This window comes from Gallinula chloropus (assembly GCF_964237585.1).
Source record: "Gallinula chloropus genome assembly, chromosome: 19".
Classification (NCBI taxonomy): domain Eukaryota; kingdom Metazoa; phylum Chordata; class Aves; order Gruiformes; family Rallidae; genus Gallinula; species Gallinula chloropus.
Genome location: NC_140104.1, coordinates 3,616,802 through 3,636,694, shown reverse-complemented (window position 1 = coordinate 3,636,694; position 19,893 = coordinate 3,616,802). Strand labels below are relative to the sequence as shown.

At 49.0% G+C, this 19,893-nt stretch overlaps 1 protein-coding gene across 1 annotated transcript in view; it reads left to right on the top strand.

Moving 5' to 3' along the window:
• Positions 1–19,575, top strand: part of TBX4 (T-box transcription factor 4) — a gene marked incomplete at its 3' end in the record, with an annotated part of 33,930 nt that extends 14,355 nt beyond the window's left edge. Inside the window, exons 4-8 of the mRNA XM_084273014.1 lie at positions 571–718; positions 13,435–13,587; positions 16,690–16,778; positions 17,338–17,579; positions 18,953–19,575. Coding sequence (XP_084129140.1) covers positions 571–718; positions 13,435–13,587; positions 16,690–16,778; positions 17,338–17,579; positions 18,953–19,575 — 1,255 coding nt within the window. The remainder of the gene's footprint in view (positions 1–570; positions 719–13,434; positions 13,588–16,689; positions 16,779–17,337; positions 17,580–18,952) is intronic.
• Positions 19,576–19,893: the final 318 nt, after the last annotated feature.

Below are 19,893 nucleotides of genomic sequence, written 5' to 3'. Positions count from 1 at the left end.
GTTAAGGGATGTCTCATGGCCGGGTCTTGTGTCCATGAGAGTTGGTGGTGGGAGCAAGGGGAGCTGGCAGGGGGGGTACAAGGGGCAGTGCCATGTGCCAGCACGCAGCTCCGGAGCGGGGAGCAGCCCCTTCCCACCAGAGCTGCTGCTTGGATGGGGGCTGTGGGAGCCCTGCGTGGTGGTGGAGGGTGCACCCATGATGCTACTTGCTCCTGCTCATGGGCATCTCCTCTTGGGGAAGTGTATGAGACTGTCTACCCTTGCAGAATGGCCTTTGAAGGCTTCATCCTCACCGCAAACCCTGGTGAGATTTATTCCTTGACCAGTGCCCACGGAACTGTCATGTAGAGACGCTGCCCCAAGGGAATAACCCACGGGAGCAGAGATGGGGTTACTCTGCCAGCCTGTCATGCTGAAACAAGGAGCCCTGAAGCTCCCTCTGAGCCCCAGTGCATCCCCCCAGGGCTGGTGTGAAGGTTGCTGGGTTGAGTTCAAGGACAAAACGCTCTCTTGAGTCTGGGCTGGTGACTGCTGCCGAGGTGATGCAATCTGTAACTGCTCTGTTTGCAGGATGGTGGCTGGGAAGGCAGAGCCAGCCATGCCAGGGCGGCTCTACGTGCACCCCGACTCACCGGCCACGGGAGCACACTGGATGAGGCAGCTGGTGTCCTTTCAGAAGCTAAAACTCACCAACAACCACCTGGATCCCTTTGGACATGTAAGAGAGACGTTCCGCGAGGGTTTTGGTCAAAGGTGGGCCTGCGATGCGGGATTTGTGCCTGGACCAGGATGTTGGTTGGGATGTCTTGGTTAATTTAATAATGAGGAGCAACATTCCTTTTGTGCTGCCGCTGCAGCTGGGTGGGGAGTGTGTGATGCTGAGGGAGGGGGGCCTCTGCTGTTGCTGCCTGCGTGCTTCCCCTTGGAAATGCAGCCTCTGACTTGCTCAGTCGCGTCCTGCCGGATGCCACTGACCTTTTATTTTCTGCCCAGGAACTTTCCAGGCAGCATTGTGGGATTTTTCAGTCGGGCTGTTGCTGTGCGTGGTACATACAGCTCGCAGAAACAGGTTGCATAAACTCCCTAGTTTTCCAAGCTGGCTTTGGCAGCCCTATAAAAGATGAAGTATTTTATATGGAAAATCTTAATTCATGTGTATTGCGAATGCAGGAGCGGGAAGCACACGGTTATCTACCACAGTGTGTTTAATAAGGCAGAACAAGGGCCCTGCCAGCCCAACGAGAGCTTAGATAATGCATATAAAAACACAGACCTGTCTGGTTTGCACCGTCCGAGCTGTAAGTCACATAAAACCAAACCTCACTGGCTGGAGGAAGGGAAGACTGAGTGTAAAATCCTTTTAGGTTTAGTGCCATCAGCTCCTCATAGTACTGCAGGTAAGAGAATCTACTTTGTATCATCAATCGTGCTTTGTAACCTGCCAGCCTTTCCATCAGCAGCAGTTTGGGGGGTGAGGGGAGCTGTGAAAAGGTCCTAGAGAACGGTGCAGAGGGAGGAAGGGGTGTATCTGTCTTGTTCAAAATGATCATGCATCAAGCCTCTACGGAGCAGGTTTTCCTGTGGAGCTGATTGTCCTGCTGCCACCTAAAAACCCTCCAGAAAGTCCGATTGTGACACAGTTAGATCTGACAGAGCTTTATGGGGCTGACTCTGGAGGCAGGGTGACCCTCCTAGATAAAAACACTGGGGAAAAAAAAAACCCAGAATTTGGGCTGAGCTCCTAATTTTCTGCAAATTTCCAACTTTAAAAAGTGTGCCGATGCCGTGCGGTGCCGCGGCGGAGCTGGGCTCTGGCAGGGTGACACGGTGATAACCCAGCCCTGTGCAAAGCCATCAGCAGCGCCGGGAACTGACCCTCTTCCCCAACCTACTGACCCCAGGGAAACATGTGTGAACTTCAAAGGCTAATCAGGACCGTTTAATGCTGACGTTATTAATCACAGGCGATCTTGCCCCTTCACTCTTCTTTAAGGGGGAAAGCACCTCGGAAATGGAAAGCAAACAACTGCCTTGAGCGTGGCCCAGTAAAAACTACGTAGAGCCCACGAACGCCGACTCCTCGGTGTCGGTGGCCGTGCCGACCTGCTCGCTTGGCACGTGGCAGTTTCTTCCTCCCGTGTTTTTCTCTCCGTTAGCTGTGTAGCTTAACATATAAGACTGTTTACGTTGTAAAATGCAAACCATAAAACATACAGGATGTTCCATGCGGCCGTAAAACAAACAGGATGTGCAGTGTTGGTTTTGCAACTCGAAGCGTTTGCTTTTCCTGACTTTGTCATTTTTTTAATGGCGATTTTAACGCTGCATTTTAACAGGGAAGACTCCCCCCACCCCCCCCCCCCCACCCCGCCCCTCACCCTTTAATAATCAGCCTGTTTGTTGTCTCATCAAGTTTCCCCAGTGACACAGAGGGGACCCTAGTGTGCATTTTGAGGCAATACCTGCAGCACGATCCAATGGCCACACTCCGAATGAGCCCAGCTCATTCCCCACCCCGTGCCATGTGAACTGTCCTGCCTTGTACCACAGCCCAGCCAGTTCTGTCTCACATTGCTGGAAAAACACTGGGAATAATCTGTTTTCAGTGCAGTATGGATACTGACAACCTGCCGGGCTAGGTGGGATTTAGCCCCTTCTCAGACAGTTCCTCATTAGGCTTCTGAATTAATCATCTGCCTCAGAGACCCATCACTCCACTTAGTGCTGTGCATACAGAGCAGACCCGGACTCTGTATACTGGGCGAGCAGGAGTTTTCCTATCAGCTCATCCTGAAAACTCTTTTCCTGCAGCTTCAGGGGTGGCCGATGTCCCTGGGACAGGCAGTGCCTGTGAGGTGTCTGCCTGGCACGGCACAGTCCTCCCAGTCCTGCCTGCAAAGGCATTGCATTATGAATAATAACAGCTCCTCATTTCTAGGAATTTCTTCCCAGCGATCGCAAACGCTGTCTTAAAGCTCCCTAAGAAAAACAAGTCAGCAAACCCACAGGGTTTGTTTGCCTTCTCGTGCTCCAGCGAAGCCTGCCTGCCATTTCCTTTTGTCTTTGATTTTCTCCAAACCTCAAAACCACGCGGAACGATGATTTCTGCAGGCTGCTGCTGATGCTTTTTTTGGTGTGCGGGCAGCTGCCCAGCCAGAGCCTTGCTGGCTTGTCCTTCCTGGTACCCTCCGATGCTGTGGGTGCCCACAGGTGTCACAGCACCGGGCTCCTAACCTGGGTCCCACCATCCCAGGCTCTAACTCTTCCTGGCATCCCAAAATCCTGCATAGCCTGCTGCATGTGGGTGATCTCCTCCGGCCCTTGCCGTGCTCCAATGCACAGGGCTTGGACAGAAACCTCTTGCTGCTTGGGCTCAGGAGCGGTGAGGACGTGGGGAGACAGGCACACGGTGAAGTATCTTTGTGGTAGATATTTCTTTTCTGGATTAACCATGGGGTTTTTTTGGCGCTTATTTAGGGGAAAAAAAACCCCTTGAGCTCTTCCAGGTCTGTTCCAGCTTCCAGGAGCTGGAAGAGCTCTTCAAGCACGGGGAGCTGGTCCTGGGGGTCAGGCTGGGGTGTGTGTGGTGTTACAGGGGATGTAACACCAGGACGTGGTGGATTTTACGGGCTCACAGCTGGAGCACGGCAGGCTGCTGGGCTCCATCCCTGCCCACAGCTGCTCTGTGTGGTGTGGGGGGACCCAGGTTTGAAGGGCAGACGCTTTGTGGTGCAGGGTGCAGCACCTTGGCACCTGGGATCTCAGCTGAAAAACAGGCAGGCAGGAATTTCACATGATTTCAATGAGTTCCTTGCTGAATGAATCCAGGCTCTGACTCTGTGCACTGTAAGACCTGCGTGGTGATGTCAGGGACCAGCAGCCCCACCGAGTTCATGAAGTGAAGTGTAGGTACAGTTGAGGCTTAAAATAAGTGAGTTAAACAGCTTAATTAATAAGACGAGGAGTTGAAGCCCCTGCTGCAATCCATGGAATTAGACTGAAGATTATTTACCGTGCTGGCGGGAGGGGATGCCTTTCAGGCAGCGCTGGAAAGCTTTGCTTTCTGACACCGAGCATATAAACCCCAGCCACGCTCCTTTCCTCTCCAGTCTCAAACCCCACGCTCCTGCCTTTCCCACTGGCCAGTTATCTATTGTGGTGAATTATGAGTTGCAGTCGGAGGCACGGGAGGCATTTTTCAGTGCAGCCTCTGTAACCTGCCTGCAGACGCCTCTGCGGAGCAGGTCTCACGGCAGGTAACTGTGCCCAGCTCATGCACCACGGCCTGAAAATGTGGGCTGTATATTTTCCTCTGGGGGGGATTTTTTTGCCCATGAAAGGCTTCTTTCACACACAGGCTTAACAACTGAGAACTGCTCGTGTTGAGAATGGATTAAGAAATCAGCAGCCGCTGTAATGTTTAGCTGTGGCGAGGTCTATCTGATCCTAAAGAAAGCACTGTAAGCCACCTATGCTTAGAGTAAAAGCTTAATTTATGTATTTTCAAATCTTTACATGCAGAGATAATCAGGCTGATAGAGTCCCTGATTTATGTGTGGCTGGTGAGTGATGGGGGGTTAGGGATTCTGGCAGAGCCAATGCTTCGCTCCCTAATGCCACATGAATAAATCGGCACTTGCATATAGTCTGAGGAGACAGCAATACTCTCGTAGGGGTGGCATATCTCTGCCCCATTCCTGGTGTGTTCTGCCTGGGAAGCACTGAGCTGTGTTTTCCAGGTGAAAAACGGGAATGACGCCTTCATCGGGAACCAGGTTGTGCCAGTGCAAGTACTAACAGATCGGTTAGCTAAGAGCAGCTGGAGATGATACACAAAAATAAGCTCTCCAGCAGAAAGGATAACAAAACACCCACGTTTCTTTCAGGAGGTTAGTTCAGGGCATATGGGGAAATATTGCCGGAGTCCTGACAGATATCTCTGCAGTGATAAATGCTCCCGAATGGAATTCCACTTTCTTCAGAGGTTTAAAGTATGTAAACAGCGGGGTGGAGTGCGCCCGTGAGACGGTCCTTATGGCCGGGCAGCTCCCGCTCCCGGCCCTGGCAGGTGAAAGGATGCTCCGGGTGTGTGTGAAGGGGCTGAAGGGGCACGGGGGGAGTTTGCTGAGGGGCCTCAGCTCAGAGCCGTGGTGAGGTTGTTCTCCTGTGCCACTCGTTTTAGTTAATCAGGCATTTTTATTGCTTTGATGTTCAGACTTTTCTTCATCTCCTGGCTCAAGGTCTTGTTGGAGCTGCTGAGACTGGCAGCTCCTTGAAACAAAAATCATCTCTCTTCTTTCCCACTTGCGGTGCTGAGCACGAGGTCCCGGGGCTCTGTGATGGTGCAGATAGCTGTAATGACCTCACAGCACGGCCAAACCCTCAGCCCTGGCTCCCTGAAACCCCTGTGAGTGTTCCCTGGGGCTTGAGGAGTGGGCAGAGCCAGCAAGGGCACCAGGAAGGCTCAGTGCTCCCATGGGATGATCACGTGGAGCATCTGCCCCACGGTGCTGTGCTGGACAGCTGACAGCCTCCCAGCACAGCCAGCCCTCCTGCTAATGGTACATCATAATGTAGATAAAGGTACATAATAATGTGTGTGAAGTTACTTACTGTCCCTTGTGGGGAGGATGAGCAGTTAGGGCTGGAAATAGCCTGGCCAGGGTTAAGTAGTGTTGGATGAGCTGGATGGCAGCTCCAAGGGAAGCCCATCTCAGCAGATCCAAGGTGTCTGGAAGAAAACCCATCTTACCCCAGACCCCCGATTCCCCTGACTTTAGGCAGAGCCATGTAAGGCTCATAGGTGTGTGGTAACGCTGGGAAGCAGCGGAAGAGCGAGCACATCACATCAGGGGTTTCTGCTGTTGTTGTTGCTGTTGTTGTTAATGACTCCCCTGAAATGAAAGCTCTGCCAGAGGACTTTGCCTTTTGCTTGGGCTTTGGCATTCGGGCCAGCTTGGAAAGGGGCAAGAGCATCACATCAGTATTTCTGGCAGCTTCAGCTGGGACCAGATCACTTGGAAATTATTTTCTTTTATTAACAGAATATATAACAGTATTTCTGCAGGAAAAAAAAAAAGATGACAAATAATAAATGAAGATTAGAAGTGGAGGTTGTGAGAAATAACTGTAGAAATTTAACTTATCTTCCCTCAAGACTGTACTGCAGAGCTTGGTTATGATACACACCCTGTACCTGCCTTGCTCTTTGGCTGCTGGTAGAGCATTTAATTGCCGTAACGGTCTTTATCTGATTTTAAAGTGTGAACTGATTTTAGCTGCTGAGATGTAACCTATTGAGGTTTAAAGTACAGGGTATTACAGATTGTCTGTCCTGTGTGATGACATTTTAAGTGATATTCTTGGTTTTCTTGACCCAAATCTGCTGTTTACTGGCTTTAATGCCGATGAGTTTGTTATTTCTCTCCAGATTTATTATTTGCACACTTGGTTTTATTTGATTATCACTGAAAGCCTTCGTGTTTCCTGTAGTCTTGGGGTTTCCTTCTCATTTTTCTATTAATTCAGTTGTAGCCTTCCTCTGTCTTTGCTTGTCAGGCACACTCAGGCACATTAATTAGGTTAATGCCCCAGTAATCTTACAAACCCCTGAATTTTATTTAGAAATTCTTTTTTTTCCCTTTTATTTGGTTGCTTTTATGACTTGTGGCAAGCAGTTTCCTTGCTGTGTGCTGCTAGGGGTTTATGTGCCGCCTCGGCAGCAGCCTCCCCGCAGCCCTGGGTCGCCTGCGGCCGAAGGGACGGGGCTGCAGCGGCTCCCAGGCTGGTGGGAAGAGACGTGGCCTTGCTGGCTGCACCCTGTGTGTCCTCAGAGTAGTGCTGTAGTATCTCAGTAGCAAGAGAGCATCCTTATTCTCAGCTAAAAAAGTCTGCAAGAAATCTTATATATCTATATATAATCTCTATATAAGCATGGTTTCTCTTATATATCTCTCTATATAGCTTCTTAGATATATGATTTCTTTTATATATAAGAAAATAGATAAGAATTTCATCTATACACATCTATACATATCTATTTATCTCCTATTATTAACCTAGCTTTTTTCTCAGCCCACTGAAACCTCTAAAAACCCCCCTTTTTGTCAACTTTGAAGTTGATATTTTTGAGCATCACTAAGTCTCCCACTTAAAGAACATGCCTGCAACGGTTATTATTTGGGCTGGGTTTTTATTAAACCATTGATTTTAGGAAAGGTCTTACAGCAGATCTGAGGGACAGTGGTGCCTGAATAAATTAGAAAGGCTGATGTGAAGTTTTACATTGTCTGCTTTGTTTCTGCCAAAGAAGAAAGAGGCGCAGAGCTGCGTGCCGCTGGGGATGGCGTGTGTCTGGCAGGGATGAATAGATCCCAGTGCCCAATTGAAATAGCTGGGTAGGAATTGACCAGTGGAGTTCTTGGTTGAAAAGAAGATTTACATCTCTTGTGTTACATCTTTTTGTTGTTACATTGCTGGTTTATATGAGTCAAACGCAGCGGATTTTAGTGAAGTTTAACTAGAGTCAGATCCTGAGAGGCTCTCCCAGTGTCGGGTGGGGAGCTGGCTGGGAGAAGGGCAAGTGAACATGGTGTTGCGTGCCAAAGGTCTTCTTCATCCATGGGTGAGATGAGGCCACGCAGCAGCATCAGGGCTGGGGTGGGGGGGGGGTTGGGATCACACACACCAGTGAGCGTCCCAGGGTCACGCCTGGAGTCTGCCCTGTCCCATCCCTTCTGGAATGGTGTGGAAGGAAAGGTCTTCTCCCCACCAAAGCTGTATTGAGCATCCAGGAAATGCTACCACGAATTTCAGCTGACTTGGGATGAAAAAGGACTGAGAAAAAAAATATTAAAAATAATAAGAAAAGAAAATAAACCCAGCTTTGGCCCTCTCCTAAGGAACAATTTGTCTGAGCTCATGTTGAATCTTTTCCCAGGATTTTCCAGCCTTTCTTTTTTTCCCCATTGTGCGGGTTGCCAGGACAAACGTGTGGGTTTGGGAGGCTCCTCCTCCAGCAGCCCTGCGGGGAGCAGCCCGCTCGGCTGCCGGGCTGGGGTGGGCTGGAAGGATCCCATTCCCACCATGGGTTGGGGTACTGCCGCACTGCCCTGCTGCGGGCAGCTCCGAGGTCCCTGGCTTTGGGCACAGCAAGGTGAATCCTTTCCTGGAGGTGACTGGAGATAAATTGGATGAGGTTTAGGCAGTTTGAGATGGAGCTGCTTAGCTGCTGTAGAGATTGTCTGAATATAGGGTTTATTTGGTGCAGCTTAATGATCTTAGAGGTCTTTCCCCACCTAATGACTCTGATTTTAGCTGCCTGTTTTGGGAAGATGCATCTCTGCAAGGCCCTGAGGTAGATACAGTGAGGGCAGCTGTCCAGGGTCGGTGGCACTGGGCTCCCATCATCCATCTCTGGAGATGTCCTGTTCATCCTGGACTCCTGTTGTGATGCTGTGTGGCATAACCAAACCATCTACTTGTATAGAAAAGTAAGGTCTGGGATTGTTTCTGCCACCAGATGCTTTAAATATTAATCGAGGTAAACTGCAATGGTGGTTGAGGTTCTGGAAAAGCTTCATTGATTGACACACTCCTACTTTTCCAGGCAGGAGACTGAATCTTCAGGTTTTCGTGCTGGTCCTTCATGCCCCGGCTCAGTGTCCCGGTGTGGGACTGAGGCCAGCCTCAGCTCAAAGGCTTCTTTTGCTTTAAAAAGAATAGAAGGAAGGAAGAAAGAAGCAGAAAATATATTAAAATGAGAGATTTTATATTAGTTATGTGATCCCCCGGGAGCAACCATAAAATTATGTGGCTTTTTCGTAGCCATTTACTATTCAATATAAAAAGGGTAGTTGCCATAACAACCACTGCATCATATGACATTTGATACCTTGGCGAAACAGGGAGCGCTCTTAAATCAACTCCCCCAAATTTCATATGAAAGTAAATACATTTTACTGGTGATTTCAAGGCAAGTTTGCGTTGTGACAAGCGATGCGGCACTGTTTTCCCGCCAAGCTCCTGGCCCCTGGGCCTGATCCTGCAAACTGGCAAATGCCTTTGAGCCCTGCCGCTGACATTACTCAGCAGTGTGCAGGATTAGATGCTGAAGGAGTGTGTTTTCCTAAGCAAAATTAAATGGAAGGAGCAAATGACACCTTTTTTTTTTTTCTTTTTGGCCATTTGTTGCTGACTGGGGAATGCCAGAGAACTCGAGAAGTTGAGCTATGTCATGGCTCAGGGTCCAGCTGCCAACTGTGTGATCAGCACAAAGGAGGGAGACGGGGATGGAGGGGAGGGGGAGAGGATGTTTGTGTAAGCTCACATTGACTTTGGAGCTTGTCTCACTCGCAATCTGGTCCGCACGTGCAACGTTGAGGGGGTAGAAGTGACATCACCCTCGAGATCCGCTTTGGCTCCTCTCTGGCCGGCAGTAAGGGAGTTACGCGGTGACGCGGCGGTGGGGGTGGGGGTGGGCAGGGGGAGGCATCCCCGCGAGCTTCAGGCTGTGTATCACATCACAGTGACTGCTTTGGAGGGCCAGAGCTGTAAAACGCTTCTCAAGCACTTGAGGAGCTGTTTGGGTCTCTTTGGCCTGAGGAAGGTGCCTGCTGTTGGGTCCCTTAGGTCCCTGCAGCGCAGGGGGCTCCTTACAGCACTTTTTTGTCATCCACACTGATGCTCTTAAAGATGAAGGGTGCCATCACCCCCACAGGTATTTTTTAGCAGCCGTTTTTTCCCTGGAAAATGTGTATTTTCTGGGGAAAGGGAGTACTGGTGTGGCAGTGGTGGGAGCTGGCATCCCCACGGGGACCTGTGTTGGGATGTCATGCCAGTGCCCACTTCCTAAATGTGGGGCTGTCCATCTAATTTGAGGATTCTGGTAGGGATATCTGTTTGATTTACCTTGTGCTGGCTTGTTTGGTTGTTGGGGATTTTTTTTTTTGATACAGGAAAAAATAGTACATTTATTAGGCTCTTAAATACACCCCATCTTGTGTGAGCTGAGCTGCTTCTGTAGGTGAAAAGACATGATCCTGAGATGCAGAGAGACGCTGTCAGGTCCCAGCATGCTCCAGTGCTGCTCAAGGAACGCTGTTTTCCAGTTTCCCTCATTAACTTCATACCCTTGTCCTCTATCCAGTTCAAATTCCCCTCTACCTGTACACCAGTAACTATTTCCAATGGCAAGACAAACCCTGGTTCTCTTCCAGTAGCTAAGCTATTTCAAACTACCTCTGTTTTGTACCCAAAACAATTTAAAAATGCATGTGACAGTGTCTGACACTGACTTAAGCTTCCCGTGCTCTTGCAATATATGGGATAAGTGCAGGAAAAATAAGGTTACTGGTTTAGCATCATCTCAGAGGCTGAGAGCTCCTACCCCCCTTTCTGTCGTGCTTGGTGCCACTGCTGAAGTCCCTCCTGCCCAGCACTGCCCAGCAGCAGTCGTGCTCTGCCCCATCAGTTAAAATACTTCTCATTTTTGACACAACTCTTTAAGTTAATCTTTCCACTGATGTTCGTCATTGGAGTGGAATTTACATTTGTTTTGTGTATTTTTAGCTGGTGACCAGTTTTCCACAGCAGCTCTGAAAAACTATTTAGCCTGGATTGTTGGCATTTCACGGTGTGCAGGCACTCTGCTGCACAGCTTTTGGGAGGCTGTTTGGGCTGATACGTGGTGGGTTTGAACACATGAGGGTTATACCAGCCACCAGTAAGGAGGGGTGTGTGCAGACACAGCCTCAGTAGGTGAGCCCTTGTTTTCAAGCCTGTGAAATGTTGGTTGTGAGTAGGCAGAGAGTGGTTACTGGCCCCCCCCAGCACCCCCCAGAAAAGATGTGAGGAATGGCTCATGCGGGGTGGGGGTGTTGGAACCAGCACCACGACTTCCCCTTGCCATCCCCGACTTGACATGCTGACCACTCAGCTGGGGGGGTTTGAGCTTCCTCCTCCCAGAACAGAGTATTTTTATTTGCTTTGCTGGAAGCTGCTCCCCATCCACGGCCGCAGCCACGGGCTGGGTGAAATTAACCTCTGTGGTTCTCACGTCTATTAATCCCATTTCAGGGTCAGTGCTGACTGTTGGGCTTTGAACTGGCACATCTCGGGGAGGTCTCCTTTCCTGGGCTGTGCTCTTGAAGAAATCTGGCTCTTGCTGATGGGTATTTATGCTGGGACATGTGGGCAGATTGTCAACTCGGTGCAAGGGACAGAAACACACGGCCTTGTAAATGCACTGGGCTAAATTAAGCCATTTAGGTTATTTTTTTCCCTCCACAACCTCCCCCCCTCTAGATACCAAGCAGGTTTGCAGCCACAACTGTAACCTTAAGCATCTGTCAAATAATCCTTTCCCTAGTCATTCTATCAGGCTGCAGAAAGGAACATCTTGTTCCTGTTGGACCCCTTTAAAAAATTAATTAAAAATTAATTAAATGGATCATTATAACCCAGTGGATGCTACTTTGGAGGTGGTGTTGGAGGGGGATACAGACTGTTCATCCAGAGCATATAGAAACTTGGGATCCTATTTTTCCCTCTGGAAATCTCGGTGTAAGGTTGTTTTCCTCACCCTGCTGTTGACTTGCCCTCGCTGGGGACAAGCCACCTGTCCTTGCTGGATGCAGGCAGGGACAGGCAGTGAGGAGAGCTTTGCCCACCCCAGCTTCTGCTCCAGACAGCCGTGATTTATCAGTGTGGCTCGAGTCTTCATTATTGGAAATTAAAATGCCCTTTTGTATGAAGGTCCTGGCCCTCTGGCATTATTCATCTGGGCTTTGTTTTACGAGTGGCTGATACATGAAAGCAGAGAAAAGGCACCAAACCCAAACCTGAGCCGACCCTCTCAGATCTACACCCTGCAAAGTGGTTAAGAGACTTGATGCAAAGCTGATAAAATGCCAAAAATTCCTCATTCCCTCTTGGGGAGCAGGGAAGGTTGTCTGGAAAATGTCAACAATAAAAATTGCGTTTAAGTGGTATATAATGCAGCCAGCTACTGTGGGCAGAGTGACGTGTGGCCAGACGAAGGGGTTTAAAGAGCACAAGCTCCCTGTGCTGCCGGTCGCCGCAGCTGGAGCGCACGGAGCCGCTGCGAGCTCTCCTCAACATGAAATAGAAAGGGTTCCTGAACACAAATGCTGATCACCGAGCAAATGTCTTCTCTTTCCTGATAATTCTCATTTAGAATTGGTTAAATCCACAGTTAGTGCTAACTGATGCTGCTCTGTTGTGTTGTGGCCATCCATCCATCCATCCATTTAGTTGAAGACACCACCCATTGTGGTCTTCCCTACTTGTCCCTGTCTCTGCCCGGGACAGCCATGTCCTTGGTAGCTGCTTTGGACACCCCACTAAGAGAAGGGGTGTCAGCCTGGCTGGAGATCCCCCCCACCTCTAGAGCCAGCCAGGCGTGGGGAGCACAGACTCAATTAGCCAATTTGGGAGAGGGAAGGGGTTGAAAAGCGTTATGCCAAGAAAATAAGAAAGCAGCAATATTTCTTGTTTGCCCAGTAAAAGGAATAAAGGCTTTTCTTAAAACCATTCAATTTCTTAAAAGAAATTCCATTTCTTAAAGCTGTTTGCTTCTCTAGCATCTGGGCACATCCCTTCTTTGTGGAAGAACAATGCAGTGGGGCCAAGCTGGGACGGGTGACATGGCCAGGGCTCTGGCCAGCCGCTCCCTGCTTGGTCCCCAGTGCTCCATGAGAGCAGCCTTGCTGGATCTCCAGTGGATCTCACCTCCCCGAGCCCCCGGCACTAAAAAGCCTCTTGCCTGGCTCCTGCCTCCACACAGAGACCCGAGCAGACCGTGGGAGCTGCGGGGTGGCTGCGAGAGGTGCCCGTGACCCAGCCACCCGCAAGCAGGAGGGGAAAAATAAATCTCTTCTTTTGTAGTTTTCTTTTACCAGCATATAGAAGAAAAATAGCTTGGGTTTTATTTTTTTCTCCCCCTGTGGTTTGTCTGATACATATATATTTATTTATTTTTTTTGCCTCTGCTAAACTGTATATTTTTTAGCTCAGTCAAGTATTTATTAGGAATCTTTATGGACCAGTCTGCTGGTGAATTATATAAATTGCACAGCTTCAGCATGAGCTGGGGAAAGAAAAAAAAAATTTATGACTCCTTTTCCACCCAGACTGACTCTATCCAATAGCAATAAGCACACGAGGGTTTACCAGGAAAGCTTTAAGTTCAGCTCTGCTTGCCAGAACAGCAGATACCTTTTCTGTCTTGGTTCATGTACGTTTATATAATGAAATTCTCCCCTTTAATTTGAAAGCAAAGCTAAAGCTGAGCACTAGTGGGGCTTTTGTGTCCTGCTGGTAAAGGTTGTCGAATAGCTATGGTTTGGCTGCTTTTTTTTTTTTCCTTTTCTTTTTTTCCTTGGATTTCTCACTTTAGTGTGAATTCTTTTTCAGATCATTCTTAACTCAATGCATAAATACCAACCCCGACTGCATATCGTGAAGGCAGATGAGAACAACGCTTTCGGGTCGAAGAACACAGCCTTCTGCACCCACGTTTTTCCGGAGACGTCCTTTATATCGGTGACCTCCTACCAGAATCACAAGGTAGGCTGCTCTTCTGCCTTAGAGGTGCTTAATTTCGGCTTGTGGGCTCCTGCAGCTCGCAGTCCTCTGCTGCTGACGCCTGCGAAATGCTCTCCCGAGCGGCAGCGGCACAGTGATGCCGCTGCGGTGCTTTGATGAGCAGATCTGTTCACTCAGAGGGAGGGGAGAGCTCGTTACGCTGCTATTGTGCAGGAGAAAAACTGCTTTAAAAAGACAAGTTTCCAAACTGCTTTAAAAAAACAAGTTTCCAGCCCAGCCCTATGAGTGTTAAGCAAGAGCCATGAGCCAGAGGATGCAGCTAAGGAGCAGCATGAGCATCATTGGGCAACAATCTCTTGGCCAACCCCGCAAGTCCAGGCACTAATGAATCGGCATGCTCATAACCGCTAAGATGTCATTCAAAACAGCAAGCAAATCTAATAATGACTAGTAAAGCTTGCTCATAAATCCACAGTGAAAAGTAATTATAGTGTGTGTGTGTGTAGTGAGACATAGGAGGAATGTAACCATAAAAACCCAGCTAAGAGCCTGCTCTGTGGTTAGCGCGTGAAGGTGGGGTTGGGGGGGGTGTGGGTTTGTTTTTGAGGGGAATATAAAGTACGAAGGGCTTGGTTCTGCATGTTGGGGGTGTGTTTGGGGGTATTTGGCTTCTCTTCCGCCTTGAGCAGGTTGGTGGGGGCAGCAGCGGGTTGTGATCCTGCTTGAGGATTTGATTGACCCAGGTGACTGGCAGGATGGATGGCAAGGTGTCAGTTCATTGTCACCTCCCCGTGACAGCTGGTGTGAGATCACCAGGGCAGGCAGAGGAGAGGAGAGGATGTCAGGCTGAGGATGGCAAGGCTCCCTTTTCAATCCCCCTACTGATTTACCTTTCCACAAGCTCCTTCGTCCTCGCCTTTTTCCTGACCATGAAGTCTGACTGCGGGGTTGCATGAGGATCAATTGGAGTTTTTAAAGCACGTTTGAATTCATAAATAAAAGTGCAGAGTGAAGTAACATCACTGGAGCCCTCCTGTCACCCTGAATGTGACATCTGCCATGCGTTACTGCCTCAGCTCCTTTTCTACACATTCACAGGAAAACACTACAGGAACAGGAACATATGTGAAATTCTTCCTCTCCAATAATCTGACCAGACCTTTTCCTCCCAAGCAGGATGCCTGTATGCCCTTTGATGCTCGAAGCATAGAGCCCTTGCAAGATTTTGCAATTAGCGAGCCAGTTAAAAGACTCAGAGCAGAAACATGGCTGTGTGTGTTATGGAAGGGAAGGGGGGGGGGGGGGTGAAAGTCCCTATTTGGACACTGAAGCGAATCTTGTTTGAAAAATTGTAGCTGTTGGTGTAAAATGACCAGCTGCCCAAACATGGTTAACCAAAAAGGCTCGAAAGAGCTTATTTAATACCTACTTAAAAAGTCTTGTGTGTCAACAGTGCCTTTCATCCCTAAGGTTCCCAAAGTGCTTCATAAACTTAATACTTCCACTGTCATTGCCCTGCGACCACTGCTGGGGGAGGTCGTCAGCAGCACAGGGTGGACCTAGTGGGTTTGGAGAAAGAGCCTCGGATCAGCCCCCAGCCTTTTGGGAAGATGCTGTGAGGAGCTGCCCCAGTGCTGCCCAGCTCTGTGATCCTCAGGCTCAGGGGTTTGTTGCTGCCCGGCCAGGGGAACACAGTGGTCTGCAGCAGAGGAGCAGGAGGCAGAAAGTCTCATTATGACCTCACTGTGAGAAAATCACAACCTCAGAGAATTATCTGGATGGTTTTACTTGTTGCCTTAAGCATTAACAATTAAAACCCCTGGGTGGGTATCTTAGGAAAGAGCCCCAAACCCACCAAACTATTTTTAGCTGGGAAGTATCCTGCTGGCACAGTTCCTTGTGAATAATTGTCTTTTGAAACCAGAAATGAGACTTTGGGTTAGAGAGCTGGCTGTGGGCTCCCAGAGATGGGAAGCTGATGCTGGAGGTACCCCTGAGTACACGCCAGTGAGGTGTAGGTGTCTACCCGAAACTGCCTCCTGGCTGGGATGGAGCCCAGGGAAGGTGAGGAGCAGGGCCTGAAGCACGGGTTCTGCTCATATCATAGAAAACCCACCCTCAATAAATAACAACATGAAGATGTACAAACATGATGCTGGGCTGCGAGTTAGGAGGGTCCTATGCTTCTTGTGGTTCATCAGCTGGTTGGGAGCTACCTCAGAGCCACTGTGGACTGTGGGGGTAGAGAGGAAAAGCTCGAGCCCTTGAGGTTGGTTAAATTCACATGTCACCACTTTCCTTCTTGTCACAGACACTGCCCAGCTGTTTGCTCAGGAGTTTTTTGGAAAGGGATATTTTTTACCATTGCTAAAAGTGTAGCTGTTAGTGACAGCAGCACTCTTGCAAAATCATCCTGATGCGGGACCTGCGTGGTCTCCTCACCACTAAAATTGGATGCAGGCTGGTACAAGCCCGCGGCCGGCTAGCAGGGAGGGGAGCAAGGCTCCACTGCCTGGGACAGCGAAGGACCCGAGGGCAGCGAGTCTGCAGGGATACACCAATCCTCCCCTCCACCCAGTGTCCTGCCCCACTGTCACCTCACCTCCTCCAGGAAAAGGTCATGTCAGTGATAACTGGGTACCCAAGGAGGAGATTCCTCCCAGTTATTCCATCAAATAGGACTGAACGATGGACATAAGGCTATATGAAGTTATTGTAGAAATGAGGAAGAGACACACCATAATGAACAGGGCTCTCTAAGGAAGAAACCTTTTAAATCAGACAAATCCATTCCAAGAGCCTAGTCTAAGAACACAGTAAGTCCCAGAATCAAGGAATTCCTGTCCTTATTTGTAATTCACAGTTTTTGTCAGCTTTAAAAGCTGCTTCTGCAAGATCTAGCACTGACCTGCACTGCTCAGCCTCTTGGTGCTGGACACAGACATGCCATCTCTGCCACCATGTCTTGAAGCACCTGAGGTCTGAGGTTTGAGGTTCAAGGTTCACCCTGTCCTGTAGGACAGGGTATCCTGTAGGACAGGGTACCTGGAGAGGTACAGCCTCAGACCTGCACATATGGTGCTGATCCTTTATCAAATGCTTTGTGGTTTCGTTCTTTTCAAGATAACCCAGCTGAAAATTGAAAACAACCCCTTTGCCAAGGGATTCAGGGGGAGCGACGACAGCGACCTGCGCGTGGCACGACTGCAAAGGTACTGTGGAGTGGCACAAGGAGGGATGGTAGCAAGGAGGTGGGGCTGGATGGAGCTGCCTTCTGCCCAGTTTGTCGGGGTTGGGAAACAGCTGCAGTGTGCATGTGTGTGTGCATGTATGTGTGCATGCATGCTCTGAGCCCAGACAGCATCTATGGGCAGGTGGTGTCTGGTGCACAGCCAGTCAGGGCATCCCCCAGACCCATGCCCCGTGCAGAAATAAGCCTTAGAACTGCTGATGTCCTGCACCCCTTTGGAGGAGGAGGACTTAAAAGGTCTCTTCACTGTGGGGACATCACATTTGCTTGCGTTTGAGGGCATTAGGGCTTTTAATGCCCTTTATACCCCTGAAAAACTCTTCTTGTAACTCAGTGACACACTCTGCATGGTGTCGTAATGTTTGCTCACGCCCAGCCGAGTGCGATGAGTTCATTGTATTTGCCAAAGGGCGCTGAAGTCATTGGATGGAGATGTTCTAGGGAAGCCAAACTAATATTTCATCCCTCTGTTAGTGCTGATTGCTGTCTAACTGGTAATAATTTTTTCTCACCTCCTTTAGCAAAGAATATCCAGTAATTTCCAAAAGCATCATGAGGCAGAGGTTGGTGTCCAGTCACGGCCAGCTTTCAACAAAGCCAGACGTTAACCCACTTCATGGGAATCACCAGACCCTTCAGCACTATCAGTATGAGAATGGTGCTCACATGCAATTTGCAGCTTCAGATACTCAAGATCTGCCACTCAACACCTTCACAGCGCAGAGGGATTCAGGGCTCTTCTATCATTGCCTAAAAAGAAGAGGTAACTCAGGTTTATTTGCTGTGATATTTTTCTAGCTATTAACTCAAGAGCACAGGCACAGAAGGAATTATCACTAGTTCCAGTTTGGTTGGGATTGCTCTCTTACACCTTGACTTTCAAAGATACTGATGTGAACAAGGTGTTTTGGAGGGTCAGGGCCTAAGAGCTGGGGTTTTTGGGCACTTATTGGTGGTTTTGCCCCATAGAAGGTAAATTGTCTCTGAGTCAGAGCCGAAAAAAATAAACAGAATGCGTAATTCAAATGGCATGGAGCCAGGCTGGAAAATCATCCCCTGTTAGAATCAGCTGAATTCATAATTGTTTGGAGGATGCCTTATCTATCCCAAGATGTTCTGACACTGCCTTTAGCATGGAGGCAATCAGATACAGCACTTCTCCAGGATAAAGCCATCAGCAATTCTCTGGCTGTCTGCAGAGCAGTAGGACTGTGGTAGCGGTGTGGAAGCATCCCTTTCTTCCTACCCACTAGTTCTCAAGCTTAAGTGAGCTGCAACTACATTCTCTTCCTTTTAGTCCAGCATCAGATGAGATCATGGCATGTTTTAAGTTAAACAGAAAAATATTGCACAGAAAAAAAATCCCTCTATTTGCATGTCTCATTGGCCACTAATTTATTTAAGCTGTGAGAATGCTCTAATCACGGGCAAACGAAGAATCCAACAGCCCCAGTAATGAGGGCTGCGAGGCAAATGTGCAATTTGAGCAGCTGTTTAATCTGCAGATGAATTCACTAATTCATCCAGAGAATATTCCTAACCACTAACAGAACGCGGGTGGCAAACGCAGCCCACGGACACCGAAATCCCTAGGAGAGGGGCTGCAGCTTCTTGGTGTGAAGCTGAGGGGAAGGGCTGATGGCTGGGAAAGCATCCTTTATCTGGGAATATTTCTGCAGTTTTTGACATGAATATCTGGGAAATGTAGTCATTTTTGTAATGACAGGAAGGCAGGCTGCGCTAAGGCCCCTTAAGAGACTTCTTGAATTTGTCAGGAGTAACACTGGGAGAGTGTCAGGGACCTCTGTTATCTGGATGAAGGAGAAGTAATCTCTGATGTGAGAATAGCAGCCCAAGCCACTCACTTAACCTGATAAATGGCACCAGAAAGCTTTGAGGCTGAGGGGATTAGCCTGACATTTGCAACACAATGTCTTTTTGACGTTGTACATTGTTTTTCCAACCTAAAATGGTTTAACTGGATTAATCTGCACAAAAAAGCACCAGTTGTTTAGTGGAATAAACACAGATTGGATGCTCAGCTTCTAAGGGGACTCCATAAACCCATCCCGGGCTCCTTGTAGATTGAAGGGGCTGTTCCTGATCCTGCTTTTTGTTGTTGTTGTTTATTTGCAGAAAGTGCTCGGCACCTGGACCTGCCCTGCAAACGCTCCTACCTGGAAGCCTCTTCTTCCGTAGGAGACGATCACTATTTCCGTTCCCCGCCTCCGTATGACCAGCAGATGCTGAGCCCTTCCTATTGCAGCGAGGTGACTCCAAGGGAAGCGTGCATGTACTCTGGTTCTGGGGCTGAAATTGCTGGTGTCTCAACGGTTGATGACTTGCCGCCTCCACCTCCCCCCTTGAGCTGCAATATGTGGACTTCTGTCGCACCTTACACCAGCTACAGTGTTCAGACAATGGAAACTGTCCCCTACCAGCCTTTCCCCGCTCATTTTACTGCCACCACCATGATGCCGCGGCTCCCGTCCATCACGGGTCAAGGCTCGCAGCCACCAGGTAACAGCCACTTCAGTGTCTACAACCAGCTGTCCCAGTCTCAGGTTCGGGAGCGCGTTCCTTCTTCATCTTTCCCAAGGGAAAGGGTGCACCCGTCTGTGTGTGAGAGAAAACCCCCCTCTCCGCACCTAAATGCGGCGAACGAGTTCCTGTACTCACAGAGCTTTTCCTTGTCGAGGGAGTCGTCGCTGCAGTATCATTCAGGGATGGGGACTGTGGAGAACTGGACTGATGGATGACTCTGACGGCCAAGCGATGCCACAGCCAACGTTACTGCTCCAGGACAGTGTTCAATCAGTGTTGATACCTGTGGGTAACTTGCACTTTGGCGAGACAAATGTGCATTTCCAGAGGGATTTGTGTGGGTGAAGAGCTTGTATCTTCAGACACACAGAGAATGACATCTCCTGTCTCGGTGGGCTGGATTCATCAGTCTCTTACTGGCTCCCGAATAAATTAATTCTCGCGTCTTCATTACTGATCCAGTAGGAACCATCTTCCTGACTAACAAGTGAAGTAGCTAGTCGTTTTCTTTTGCTTGTAATAGTAAACACCTA